Here is a 13,137-nt window from a genome sequence, read left to right on the forward strand (position 1 = left end):
TGTTTAAACCAGGTCCTTCCTGATATTGAAGAACAGAGATACCAAGCTGGCAAATCACCCTGTTTAATGCCTCCCCTTTCCAAAGGAGGGAAAACCCACGTGGGGCTGTGGGCTATTAGGAATCAGCACATGATCTGGCTGCCAGAGTCCACTTGGGGGAGGGGGACTTTCGGCATCCAGAAGGAGACTCTTTCCCGGTCCTGATCATTCCAGAGTCCTGTCAAACCTGGCACAGCTCAAGGGCTAGTGTTTGGGACAGACAGCAATGAAGTAGCATGTGGTCCACTGGGAACTCAGAGTCCTTTTTTGGTTTTTGTTTTTCATTTTAAATGATTTCTTTTGCATCATCATAGCTGGTGTTTACCTAATGCTAAGCCTATGAGGAGAGTGGTAGACAAATTCTTACCTTCAGAGGAGGAAAAGAAGGAGGTTTCAAAGGCCTTGAGCCATTCCTCCTTAAGAGCAGGGGATACTAGATGTAAGGCTCTTAGTGGACAGAGGCACAGGGAAGATCTTTTCTGGACACCTCCCTCCCTCCAGTCTTGAGACTTCTTAGGGTGTGTGCTGGTTGGTTGGGTCTATGGCTTACAAGAACCTTGGAGAAGGACTCTTGTCCTCCAGAGATACTAGCTTGATCCAAGTGGAACAGGAGACATGGTAGTGTGACAGACTGAGCCTAGGGAGGGGGCTTAAGACCACCCAGTTATCAAGAGATTCAGACTGGACAGGTCAGAAGTCAGAGTGGGGCGGGATCCCAGCAGCCCTATTCCCTCATCTGGAAGTCAACTAGCATTAGGGCCAAGATTGGGATCCACTTTTCTGACTTGAAAGCCCATGAGGTCATTTAGTTCAGCCCCCTGCCTTCAGATATTAGTGAGGTCCATTTTCCAGGCTTAGGAGCTGAGGCCTGGAATGGGGTGGGGGGTTAGCTCACTTGCTCAAGTTCTCTCTGCAGCTAAGTGGCATAGGTACCCCTGAATGGTAGGGCTTGGGCTTGGGTGAGAGTATTTGGGCAGCCTGTTCCTGAGCCATGATGCTTAGTCCTATGTGGTTGGTACCATCTTTTCCTCTTATTTGGGTCCTCGTCCTCCATCATTGAGCCCACAGATGGTTAATTGTGGTAACTTGGCCCAGAATGGGAGAGTATCTGTTTTAGCTGTGACTCCACTCATTTAACCTAATGAACAGAAACAAATGAGTAACTGCAGAATCAAGAACTGCCAAAGGAGGAGGAAAGGCCCAACTATTTGATGTCTCCACCAAGAACCTTCGTTCAGGAGAAATGGATCAGCTTTCCTGCCCTGGAGGGTCACCAGCTGCCATGGCCAGGATCGAGGTCCTTGTAGGGACCACCTCGTCTAGGCTGGCTCCACTTGGGGGGGTGGGGTTCCAGGAGCTCTGCAGACCCTCTCTTCCTCTTCACAGTCTGAGACAGACATCTGCCCAGCTGCCCACCATAGTGGCAGTCACCATCTTTCTGGTGGCCTCCAGGTAGAGGCCCAACTCAAGCCCTGGCAAGCAAGGACCACAGCATCCTTGAAATTGTTCCCCATGGTCTGTGACCACATGGAGAAACCCCCCACGTCGGTCCTGTGGTTCTGCCAGTTCTCTCCAAAGAGCAGCTGAGCCTCCCTCCCTCCCTTCTAGTGGCTGCTGCCTCCTTTCCCCATCTGTCTTCACTTAGGGGAAGAATGTCAGGGCAGGGAGAGGTTACTTCCTCCACAAGCACATCCCTCATGGGACGGTAACTTGTAGACGATCAGAGATCCAACTAACATGCAAAAGCATCCTGGGCACTTGTTCCCTTGTGTCACCACATGGTTCCAAGGACCCACGGCAAATTTTCGGTGGCTCTGGCCACGGCCAGAGACATCTGGTCTCTAATTGGCCATCCCACTGATGCTGAGATTTGCTGCCAACCGCGCTTGGTCTCCCAGCCAAGTAGAGAGAGGAGACAGCCAAAGGCAGTCCCAGTTTAGAAGGGAACTCATTTGTGAAGCATTTGAAAATGGATCATTTTATTTTAATTAATCAAAATGGTGCCAGCATTTATAGTCACCTCAAGGTCTGAAAAGTATTTTTACAAACATGATCTCATTTTATACTTACAATAACCCTGTGAGCTGGTTGTTATTGTTATCCCCATTTTTCCAGATGGGAAATTGAGGCAGAGAGAATTTATGTAACTTGCCAGGGATCACAAAGCTAGTAAATACCTGAGGTCATTTTGAACCTGTCTTCCTGACTCCAGATCCAGAGCTCTAGCCACTGTGCCCCTAGCTGCCTCTAATTTTATTTCTCTGGTCCTTTTTTGTTTTTCCTTTTTTAAATGATTGCTTTCGTATCCCTTTGCCCTCTCCATCTGGTGAGCCATCCCTTCTAACAAAGGCAGGAGAAAAGTTCAGCCAGCTATAGATTCCTCGTGTTCTGCACCCATATCCTCCCAACATACCTCATAACCAGTGGTGGGATTCAAATAAATGAACGACCAGTTCAACAAACCCAACATATATTTAGTATGGGTTCTACCAAACCAGTGCAAACCTCCCGAATCCCACCACTGCCCATATCCCTGGCCTGGTAGAAGCTTTCATCCTCTGTGGCCCCTTTACCTAACAAAGGGCCTGCCATGGAACAGGGTCTTAATAAATACCTGCTGTTGTTTAATTTTATATTACTCTCTTGTTTCTGCTTGCTCCCCTCTACTTCTGCTTCTATGTCTTCATGTCCCCATAATTCTTCTTCCTGTTTTGATGCTATAAAAGCAATTTGTATCCCACACCGGCTTAGGCTTCCACCAATGGATGGGCAGCCACTTTGTTCCCAGGTCTTTGTGGCCACAAAAAGGGTGTGCTATGAATACTTTGATGTATGGGATCTTTCTTTATATCCACAATTTCCTTGTCTGAAATCAGGAAGAACTGAGTTCAAGTATGACCCCAGATACTAACTTGGGGTAGAATTTCTTCTAGTTGCCTCCATTTCTTCATCTGTAACATAGTGATAATAACTTAGAGTGCTGTGAGGGCTATAGAATGACCCCTTGGGTCATCTGCTTAGCAGAAAGATCTTGGTGAAAAGGACAGACATTTTAATCCCTTTATCTATACAATTTCAAATTGCTTTCCAGAAAGGGTCAATTCATTTGCAGTTCCACCAACAGTGTATGTCTGGGGGGCAGATAGGTGACACTGGATAGAGCATGGGCCCTGGATTCAGGAGGACCTGAGTTCAAATCCAGTCTCAGACACTTAATAATTGCCTGGTAGTGTGACCTTGGGCAAGTCATTTTACCCCATTGCCTTAAATAAATAAAAATTTTTAAACTTTATGTCTGTTCAGTGTTTTTCTGTAGCCCCTCCAACATTGGCTAAGTCCATCTCTCGACCCCACCCCTCAGAATCATTTTGATTTGAATTCCAATAGTCAAGAGCAACAGTCATGAAGAGAATTGTTGATAATTTGTGATCCTTCTTTAGAGAACTTTCTGTTCAATTCCCTTGATTGTTTATCTAGTGGGGAAATGACTTGTTATATTTGATCTCAAATCACTGTCTGAGAAATTAGATACAAAGATATATTTTTTTTCTTATTCAGGTGATTCCCTTTGTATAGTAACGGCATTGATTGTGTTTGTGCAAAAGTTTTTCAATTTTTGGCATTGAAATTTTCTGTTTTGCATTTTGATACTATATTAGGTGAATCAAATGAATCATTTAATAATAATGGCCTAACATGTGAAAGGCCCCCATGCTGTCATTTGCAGAACCCTGTGGGGAAGACTACCAACTGAGGATTGGAAAGAATAAGGGAGGAAATTGAGACCAGGCATCAGATCCATGACCTTCAGGTGGAAGATGAGATCCTATTAGTGAAGCCTTAGCACTATGTAAAATTTTTACTATTTAGGATTGGATTTATTCAGCAGAACCAGGAGCAAGAGAGGAGAGGGACTTGCTGAAGGACAAATTTTGGCTGTTTCAGGAAAATCTTCCCAATGCTTAGGATTATCCAAAGGTAGAATGAGCTCCCTCCAGTGGTGGTGAATTCTCCATCACTGGAGATGGCATGGGCAAAACTGGATGACCACTTGCTGGGGCTGTTGTGGAAGGAATTCTGGGATGACTGGGGATTAATGCAGATGCTTTCCAGGGCCCTGCACTGAAGGAATTGATAGCCGTAGTGAGAGGCACAAAGCCAAGGCCAGCTCTCTGCAACCTCCCTCTCTTCCAGAATGACATTGAGATACTTTTTAGGGATTTGTCTTCTCCTGGGATTGCTTAATGTTGGATGGGATGACCTCTTCTGGCTGTGTTTTGAACCAAATAGTTTCTTTGGGCTGGAATGGTTTGTCACAGTCCTGTCTAATTGTCTTTGTGGTCCTTGACCTGGAATTCTTTCTGGTTCTTAAAAATTAAATAGTAGTATAATCAATAAATGCTGCCTAATACTCATGGCCAACATTGTTCTGTTTTTCTTTCCTACAGTGTCAATGGAAAATATTGGAGAACAAGGTAAATGTTTTCTTAAGTGACCTTAAATATAGATCGCATCAAAATCTCCCCATCCTTACTAAATCAAACCCAAAACTGCTTAGACATGAAGTCATGATGGGCCTTCTGGTCTCCCCAGCCAGCAGGAGACCTTACTTTCAGACTCCAAGATAATGCATTGTCCCACTATTGCCAAGGTATGCAGGCTGGGTCAAGAAAGGGGTCCAAGGCTTCAAGGTGTGAGCAGCTGTCAGACTAGCCTCTCCTTGGAGATATTATTGGCCCCCAAGTGGACTGCCCCTTACCTGCTGTTAAGGATTAAAGGGTCACAGACCTGGGTCCATTTGCCTCTGATTCCTACTGACTGCCTGGCAAATCACTTTAAGAAAAATGTGTAGAAGGAGCCCAATCTGCATCCTGAGAGGGAATATCCTCCTCTGGGAGTTTCCCACAAGGATAAAGTAACAGAACCAGCCCTCTTCCTCAAAGATCTTAGCCCTTGCTGTGGCCACTGCTGGTTTGTTAGACTAATGTTGCCCTTTGACCACATTTTAGCATTAATTCTCCTTTAGCTAAATTTGAAAACCACTCTTATCACTTAACATTTTTTTATTTTATTTTATTTTTGCAAGGCAATGGGGTTAAGTGACTTGCCCAAGGCCACACAGCTAGGTAATTATTAAATGTCTGAGGCTGGACTTGAACTCAGGTACTCCTGACTCCAGGGCCGGTGCTCTATCCACTGTGCCACCTAGCTGCCCCTATCACTTAACATTTTAAACAAAATCATTTTACCTGATTTTATTGGATTGGGTGGCTCAAGATCTGCACCATATTTATGAATGACTGAATTTTGTGGAAGGTTGGTTTCCTCATTGTTTTCCTTGTTCATTGTCCCAATATAGGGCCCTATGGCCCAGTGTTCACAGAGGCTCAGGCTTTGAATGGACAGCCCTAGAGAACAATGGAAGGCCACTAGAAAAGCTGTGACTGTTAGCCAGAGGACCAGCTACAAGGCTGCTCCTGCCCAGAGAATTTCTGTTCTCAGTAGCCGTGTGTCTCTTCTGAGCATGTTTCTTATGTGATTCTGTGTAATGTCCCCCTACCTGTCTCTGGATATTCAGCGGATCCCTCAGGACCTGGCATGTGATAGGTCCAGAATCAAAGTCCGATGGTCAGCTGGCTAATGAAAGTCACTCAGCTTGGCTGTGTCCATTGCAAAAACCATATCGCCTTTTCTGCCACACTGGGAAAGAAATTATTTCCACAATGTAAAAAAAACCCTCTCCCCTTTTGTGGCTGGTTTCATGTTGTTTCCTTGGATGGTGCATCCATAGGAACCAAAGGGAGTATTTGGAAATATGGGCATGCTTTGGATCACACTCGGTGGGCATCACCAGCACATATGTGCCTTTGGGTGGAACTATAAGAGCTATTGGTTAATGGATCAACCTGCATTAATAAAAGTTGATCATTTCTCCTAAGGAACTATTAACAGATTTTTAAACTAACAAAATTGCTGTGATACACCTTTGAGTTATGTGATTCTCTCCTTTCAGTTGTGTGTCTTATAGTATATCACTTGCTCTTTGCGATGTTTGTCTGGTCTTACTGGAAAACCATCTTCACGCTGCCAATGAATCCTTCAAAAGAAGTAAGTTAAAGTTTGAAGACATCTGAATAGTTTACCTTCATGTGCAACCAGGGACAGAGTAGGCTGTTGGGCCTGGGAAATCTGAGTTCAAATTCAGCCCAAGCACTGACTAGCTGAGTGACTCTGAGCAAGTCACTTAACCTGTTAGCCTCAGTTTCCTTATCTGTAAAAATAAGACCAACAATAACAGCCCTCCCAGGATTGTTGTGAATGCCAAATGAGATGTTTGTATCTGATACCTAGGAAGTAGCCGATAATAATTTCCTACCTTCCTTATTGAAATAGGACATGCTGCCTCTGAAGGGAATTGACTCAAAGAGGATGAATGGACACTTTGATATGGGCTCAGAAAAATCAGGTTCTCCAGGAGAGGATGGGGAATCCCATGGCTAGGATCAATGTCTTAGCAAAAGATTTGGGAAATGAGGGAAGAGATGATCCGACTGGAACTTAGATCAGTACCACATGAAGAGGTCCAATCTGGGTATTCCATGAAAGAAAGGATAAAAATCTGGAGCACATCCATCCAAAGGACCCCAGGAGGGTTTGGTGGCTGGAGAAGACTCCATATGAGAATGGGGTGAAGGCATTGTAGGGTCTGCATGGGGAGGAGAGACGCTCCAGAAGGCAGAGCCAGCAGCATTTGGGGAGTAGATCCCCCAGGAAACTAAGCTAGATTTGAGCTCCGTAAATATTTCCTAACATTTGAGCCACCCCAAAATGGGATTCAATTCAATCAACATTTATTTAGTGCCTACTATGTACAAAGACACAGTGCTAAGTGTTGGGAATACAAAAAGAAGTCAAAGTCCTTCTCTGCCTTCTAGGAGCTTCAGTCTAATGGGAAAGTCAACATGCAAACAAATATCTACAAAGAAATTCTATTCAAGACAAATAGGGAAAAAACTAAAAGAGGAAGTCACTGGAGTTTATTGACCTGTGTTTTAGGAAAATCATTTTAGTGGCTGAATGAAAAGATGGACTGGAGGCAAGCAGAGACCTCAAATAGAATTGCAATTATTTCTGAAAAAATGTGGGGCCTGATTCAAGGTTTCAGGGGTTTGAACAAAAGTGAAAGAATTCACTTAAAAAACTCAGACCCAGGAGGATTTAGGGACAAAAAAAGCTTTAAGTGTTGCAGAAGCTAGGGGGAGAGAAAGATCAGCAACAGCAGTTACTATGAGAGGATAAATGGTAAGGAAAGTTATAGGCATATGAGATTTTATCTGGGGGAATCACACTCACAAGAATGGGCTGGCTTCCTCCGGAAAGACAAGCAACTCTACTGAAGAGAGGTGAGCTTTTAATGGAACAGGAAGATGATCTAATTTAAACACACATTTTGGGGGACAATAATTCTGAGGCAGAGAAGAGGTAAATGAGGGATATGTAGATAAGGGGTGGTAGCTCTAAGACTTAATCCTTTTAGGCTAAGGTAGGGATCCTTTGTTTTGTTGATAGGGTCTCTTCTTGTGTCTGGCAGCAGGGATTTACCTAATCCTTGCCTGGGAAGGACAAGGTACTTTACTGAAAGTTCTTTTTTCTTGTGGTGGCTAGGTGGTGTAGTGGATAGAGCACTGGCCCTGGAGTCAGGAGTACCTGAGTTAAAATCCTGCCTCAGACACTTAATAATTACCTAGCTGTGTGGCCTTGGGCAAGCCACTTAACCCCACTGCCTTGCAAAAAACCTAAAAAAAAAAAAAAAAGTTCTTTCTCTTCTGGATCCCTTGGACAGTGGGATGAGGTTTAGTGTTAATGTAAAAGACATGGTCAGTACACAGAGAACAGATAAACTATAGAACATATTTTTCTGTCTCTACTACACAATAATTCAGGTGGGGGGTGATGAGGGTCTGTACCAGGAAGGTAGTAGTGTCAGAAGAGAGAAGGGAGCATATCTGAGAGATGCTGGCTGCAGAAGTGAGATCAGCAGGCCTTGGCAACATTTTGGAAATGGAGGTTAAAAGATGATGAATCTAGGATACTTTGGAGATTTTAAAATGCACAGCTGGATGACTATGAATAGGATTTTATTACTGTCTCGGTTTTTCCATCCCCTCCACTTCTCTCATAGGGGATTTCATAGAGGAGATTCATAGTCAGCTAAGAGTTGGGTGGGAGGCTTCTGAGAGCCCTTTCAACTCTTGGATCCTTTGTTCTTGTTTGGATGGTTCTTCGGATTCCATTTCTCAAGAAGACACTGGCAATTTTCCAAGCTGACTCTAACACTGTCTTGGGCCCTAAGGAGCGACAAGGTGAAAGTCAAGTAGAGATGATCCCCACTTGTGAGTGGCCTGACTGGGAATAGAGGCTAAGCTGTAGACAGATACCCTTTGAGATAGGAAGAAGGAAATTTGTGAAGTCCTCCTCATGGTTGGAAATAAGTTGTTGACCTTAGGAGAGCTGGTAGGTAGAAGAATTCTTTGTTCCTAGAGATATCTCATAATGATAGGATTAAAGTTGCCCCCATTCAAGAAAAAGAATAGCTCTGGATAGACCAGATGCCAAAGGTCCCAGTCCAGAGAACCAGCTCTACACAGGGTCCATTTGTTTTTATCATAATTTCAAGTAATATCTTTTTCTTTTGTAACTTTTTTTCTCCCTTGGGCATGAGATGATTCTGGAAAGTGGAGAAAAGAACACAATCTCATTAAGAGGTCATGTCCCAAAGGCATTTGGAAAGCCTACTCTCAACAAGATTAGGCATTGTGGAGAACAAAAAAGAAAAACATCTGAGAGAGTTTTGTTGACCAGGGCATTGAAGCACCTGTAGAGCCCTAGCTCTGGACATGGGGGACACCTATTTTTTAATCCTTCCCCTGTCACTTAGTATTGTTACCCTTCCTAAGTTTCCCTGGGCCTCAGTTTCCCCTCTCTGTCAAATGAGGGAGGGCTGGACTCAGTAGACCCAGAGATCCAGTCCAGCTCTAGGACTGTGGTGCTCTTGTTCTTAGGTTAAGTTTCCCTAACCATTTTTCAACTATTTTTAAAAATTTATTTAAAGCAATGGGGTTAAATGACTTGCCCAAGGTCACATAGTTAGGTAATTAGTAAGTGTCTGAGGCTGGATTTGAACTCAGGTCCTCCTGACTACAGAGCTGGTGTTCAATCCACTGTGCCACCCAGCTGATACCCCCCCATTTTTCCAGAAAATGAATCAGTAGACTTGTAATTTTTAATTAAAAGAAAGCCATTTAGAAGGCAAGGAAAAAGAGTAAACATACTAGATATTGAAAAACTACATCATCATCCTAAAGCAGTAGTTGGAAGCAAATTACATTTTGTTTATATTCATTGAAAAGGCCTTCCTTTACCCCTCTTGACAAGGTAAGAGTGGAATTTGTAGGAGTGATCCTTTTTTGGTTTGAGGCCCTTGTGCAGGAAGCCCTGGATGTTTTCTACCCTTTTACTATCTGACTCTGGAGCATCCATCTAAGACTTGACTTGTTTCAATCATGTATGATTCTCCTTGACCCCCCCCCTGAGCTTTTCTTGGCAAAGATACTGAAATGGTTGCCCCTTTCCTTCTCCAGCTCATTTTACAGATGTGGAAACTGAGTCTCTGAGGCCTCTGGAGCATGGATTGGTTCATTCAGGAGCCCTCAAGAACATGACTTATCCAACTCTTGGACCCAGTTCAGTTTTTTTTTTTTTTTTAGTTTTTGCAAGTCAATAGGGTTAAGTGGCTTGCCCAAGGTCACACAGCTAGGTCATTATTAAGTGTCTGAGGCTGGATTTGAACTCAGGTACTCCTGACTCCAAGGCCAGTGCTCTATCCGCTGCGCCACCTAGCTGCCCCCAGATGATGAGATTAAAGAACATTCAATAGGTCTTATTTTTTAATGTTATCTTCATTTCCATATTAAGAATAAAAATGAAACACAATCAGATGAAGGCTAGAATAGGTCTTTCCCGGTATACACAATGTTATTTCATTGGTAATGGAATTAAGGATTCTTTTCCCCTTTTAGCTAAACCAGTAGGAGCTGATAAGTGGCCATTTCTTTGACCATCCTCATTACCTTTAATAATTATTTTCCAGTTCCATCTGTCCTACGCAGAGAAAGAGATGCTGGAACGCGAGCCTCGCGGGGAGACCCATCAGGAAGTCCTGAAGCGAGCTGCCAAGGATCTTCCCATCTATACAAGGACCATGTCTGGAGGTAAGCCTCCCTTGGTTGGGTCTGGGTCAAATGAGGTTTTGCAAGAGAAGAAGTTTAGACATTGAGCATCATTTTCAAATTTATCAGATTAAACGACCTAAATGAATGGAAAACCCAACATTAAACATTGTGCCAATATGTGGGGATTTCATCAAGTCTTTAGAGCTAGAATGCCAACACGATGTGTGAAGCAGTGTCATAGGCACCCTTGCCAATACATCTGATTTCCCTTTCATTCTGCCTGCTCCAGTTTGATTCATTGAGGCTGACATCAAATCTTCCTCCACTGTTTGTGGGGGATGCGGCTGCTCTTTCGAAGGGGGGTGAGTCAGCCTACGTTGGCAATACAAGAGGGTAAATTTAATTTGACATGGGAAAGTTATATAATTTTACTTTATTAAAAGATAGTTATGCACAGGAATTCTTGTTCATGTGCATATGGAAAGGGGGAGCAGTCGTTTAGCCAGCTTTTTAATTCATGTGAATTTATTTTTTGCCAATGACAGATCATTTCATCAGTTTGTTAGCTGGCCCAGAGTTGTGGCAGCCACCAGCCATTCCTGATGTCCTCAGACAGTCTGGGTGGGGTATTATCCTTGGCTACTCCTAAAGGAAGAGAAGAACTAGATCCTCCCATCCTTCTAGCACCCTCTCCCCAGTGACTGTTTGAACTCCTGAGCCAATAGGGAACATTTCTAGTTTAGCTATAAAGCTCCTACTGTATGTAGAGCCCCAGGGAGAGGAGGAATAGCTAGCTCCTAGCTCCCCCCCCCCCCCCAAGCACTCCAACCAACTGGCAGGGACAGTCAGAGAGGGGGAAGATGATATGAATGAGCTGAAACCTTTCAAGAGGATGTCTCAAGGTTTGCAAAGAAAACCCTTTACCTGTCCTCAATGACCTCATTTGACCCTCTGAAGGAAGTATTTGAAGTATAATTTTTACCAGGTCACAGAAAAGGATACCCAGGCTCACACAGGGTGAGTGGTGTGTCCATAGTCACATAGTTGGGAAGCATCCCAAGGGAGATCTGAATCCCAGCCCCTTCTGGCACTAAATTCAGACTTCAGTTTCTGGGTTCATCTCAGGCCATGCCTCAGGTAAAGGGGAGGTCACAGGGCCGGAAGAGGATAGGTGGTGATGCTGAGTAACTGTGCCTGGCAAGGACCAGGGAGCAGGATGCTAGGGATCCTGAACCATCAGGCAGGGGGAGCCTGAGGGAAGCAGAGGCTGGACATAGATTGAGGCATGCTGGCACCTTCACCTGCACATTTTTCTGGTCAGTCTCACTGGTTTGATCCCAAATGGAAGCCAATGGTAAGAGAAAAGGCCATTTTGGAAATAAGAGGGGAGAAGAGAATGCTGGAAATGTGGCCTGAGTTCTTTCTCCTCTGGCTCTCCCTTTCTCCACAGCCTCTCTTCCCAGCCTTCCCATCCTCCTTAAACCTCCCTTGGCTCCCCCAAACACAACCTTCTCCCCTAAGAATGATACTTCTTATTTCACTGAAAAAAGAGAGGTCATTTTTGCTTCTCTGCTCCTCCTCCTCCTCCTCCCTGTCCTCTCTCTTCTCAATTCCTGTCAATCAGACGCTTTCCCCTACCATCCCCTTCATCCTTGTCTCTCAGGAAGAGGAAACCATTCTCCTTGCCAAGGCAAACCCCTCTAGATGCACATGATCCCCCTTTTATCCTGCCTTCTGAGCAGACGCCCCCGTTCTTCCCTGTCCCACTCCTCACATGCATCTTCCATCTCTCCTGATCTGATAGCTAATTGTCAGAGAAGATAGCAACTTCAATTCAAATCTGACCTCAGATACTTTCAAATTAGACCTCAGTTTCCTCAACTGTAAAAAGAAGATAAGGGTGGTTGTGAGATTCAAATAAGATAATATTTGTAAAGTGCTATCTTTCCACACCCATGTCCACCTCATCCAGTTGAAAACCTTCCTGGCTCTAACTTGCCTTGCAAGCTGGCATCCATTCTCTCTCCTCCAGAAGGCTGCCTGCTGGAAGGCACTCCACTTCCCTCTCTGTCTCTTGACTTTCTACTTTCTGGCTCCAGACCTCCTCATTCCCCCAAAACAACGTTCTCCAAAGTTCCTCACAAGGTCTTCATTGTCCAGACCAATGGCCATTCCTGGTACCCTGTTTCCTTTGCTGAAGACAGATCTTCATCCAGGCTATGTCTTCAACCATGGCTGTTCCCTGGCTCCGTCCTGGGCCCTCTTCTCTCTTTTTAAAAACCTTTTATTTATTAAGGCAATAGGGGTAAGTGATTTGCCCAAGGTCACACAGCTAGATAATTATTAAGTGTCTGAGGCTGGATTTGAAGTCAGGTCATCCTGACTCCAGGGCTGATGCTCTATCCACTGCACCACTGAGCTACCCCATATGCCTCCTTCTCTGTCCACATGGTGATCTAATCAGTTCCCATGGGCTCCATTTTCTTCTTTGTGAGGATGAGTCTCAGACTAATTCAGCTTTAACCTCTCTTCTGACCCCACCCCCAAGTCTTACACACCTAACTGCTTTTCGAGCATGTCCATTAAACATCTTAACCCCAATGTCCAAAATGGAACTCATTGTGTAGAGGAGATACCTTCTTCTCATTCTCTCAGCCTTGAAACTTAGGATTCCTCCCAGATCCTTCATTAACTCTCACCCCCTCCTCCCTATCCAAGCTGTTGCCAGAGCTGGTGATTTTGCCTTTGCATCAATCCCTCAAACATACCCCCTTCTGTCTCATCTCCTCACACTTGGACTCATTGTTCTTCCTCCTTTCTTCTCCAAGAGGATCACTGACATCAGGAGCCTAATATCTTGTCTGTA

General features: G+C 44.4%; 1 protein-coding gene across 3 annotated transcripts in view; it reads left to right on the forward strand.

Annotated features, from left to right (window-relative positions):
• The window catches only part of ZDHHC2 (zDHHC palmitoyltransferase 2), a 51,948-nt gene that overhangs the window by 14,308 nt on the left and 24,503 nt on the right, over positions 1 to 13,137 (forward strand). For all 3 annotated transcript variants that reach the window (XM_074228182.1, XM_074228181.1, XM_074228180.1), the window contains exons 2-4: positions 4,488 to 4,514; positions 6,053 to 6,147; positions 10,190 to 10,310. In XM_074228182.1, coding sequence (XP_074084283.1) covers positions 4,493 to 4,514; positions 6,053 to 6,147; positions 10,190 to 10,310 — 238 coding nt within the window. In that variant the 5' untranslated portion in view covers positions 4,488 to 4,492. The remainder of the gene's footprint in view (positions 1 to 4,487; positions 4,515 to 6,052; positions 6,148 to 10,189; positions 10,311 to 13,137) is intronic.

Source organism: Macrotis lagotis, chromosome 3 (assembly GCF_037893015.1).
Source record: "Macrotis lagotis isolate mMagLag1 chromosome 3, bilby.v1.9.chrom.fasta, whole genome shotgun sequence".
NCBI classification, from domain to species: Eukaryota; Metazoa; Chordata; class Mammalia; order Peramelemorphia; family Peramelidae; genus Macrotis; species Macrotis lagotis.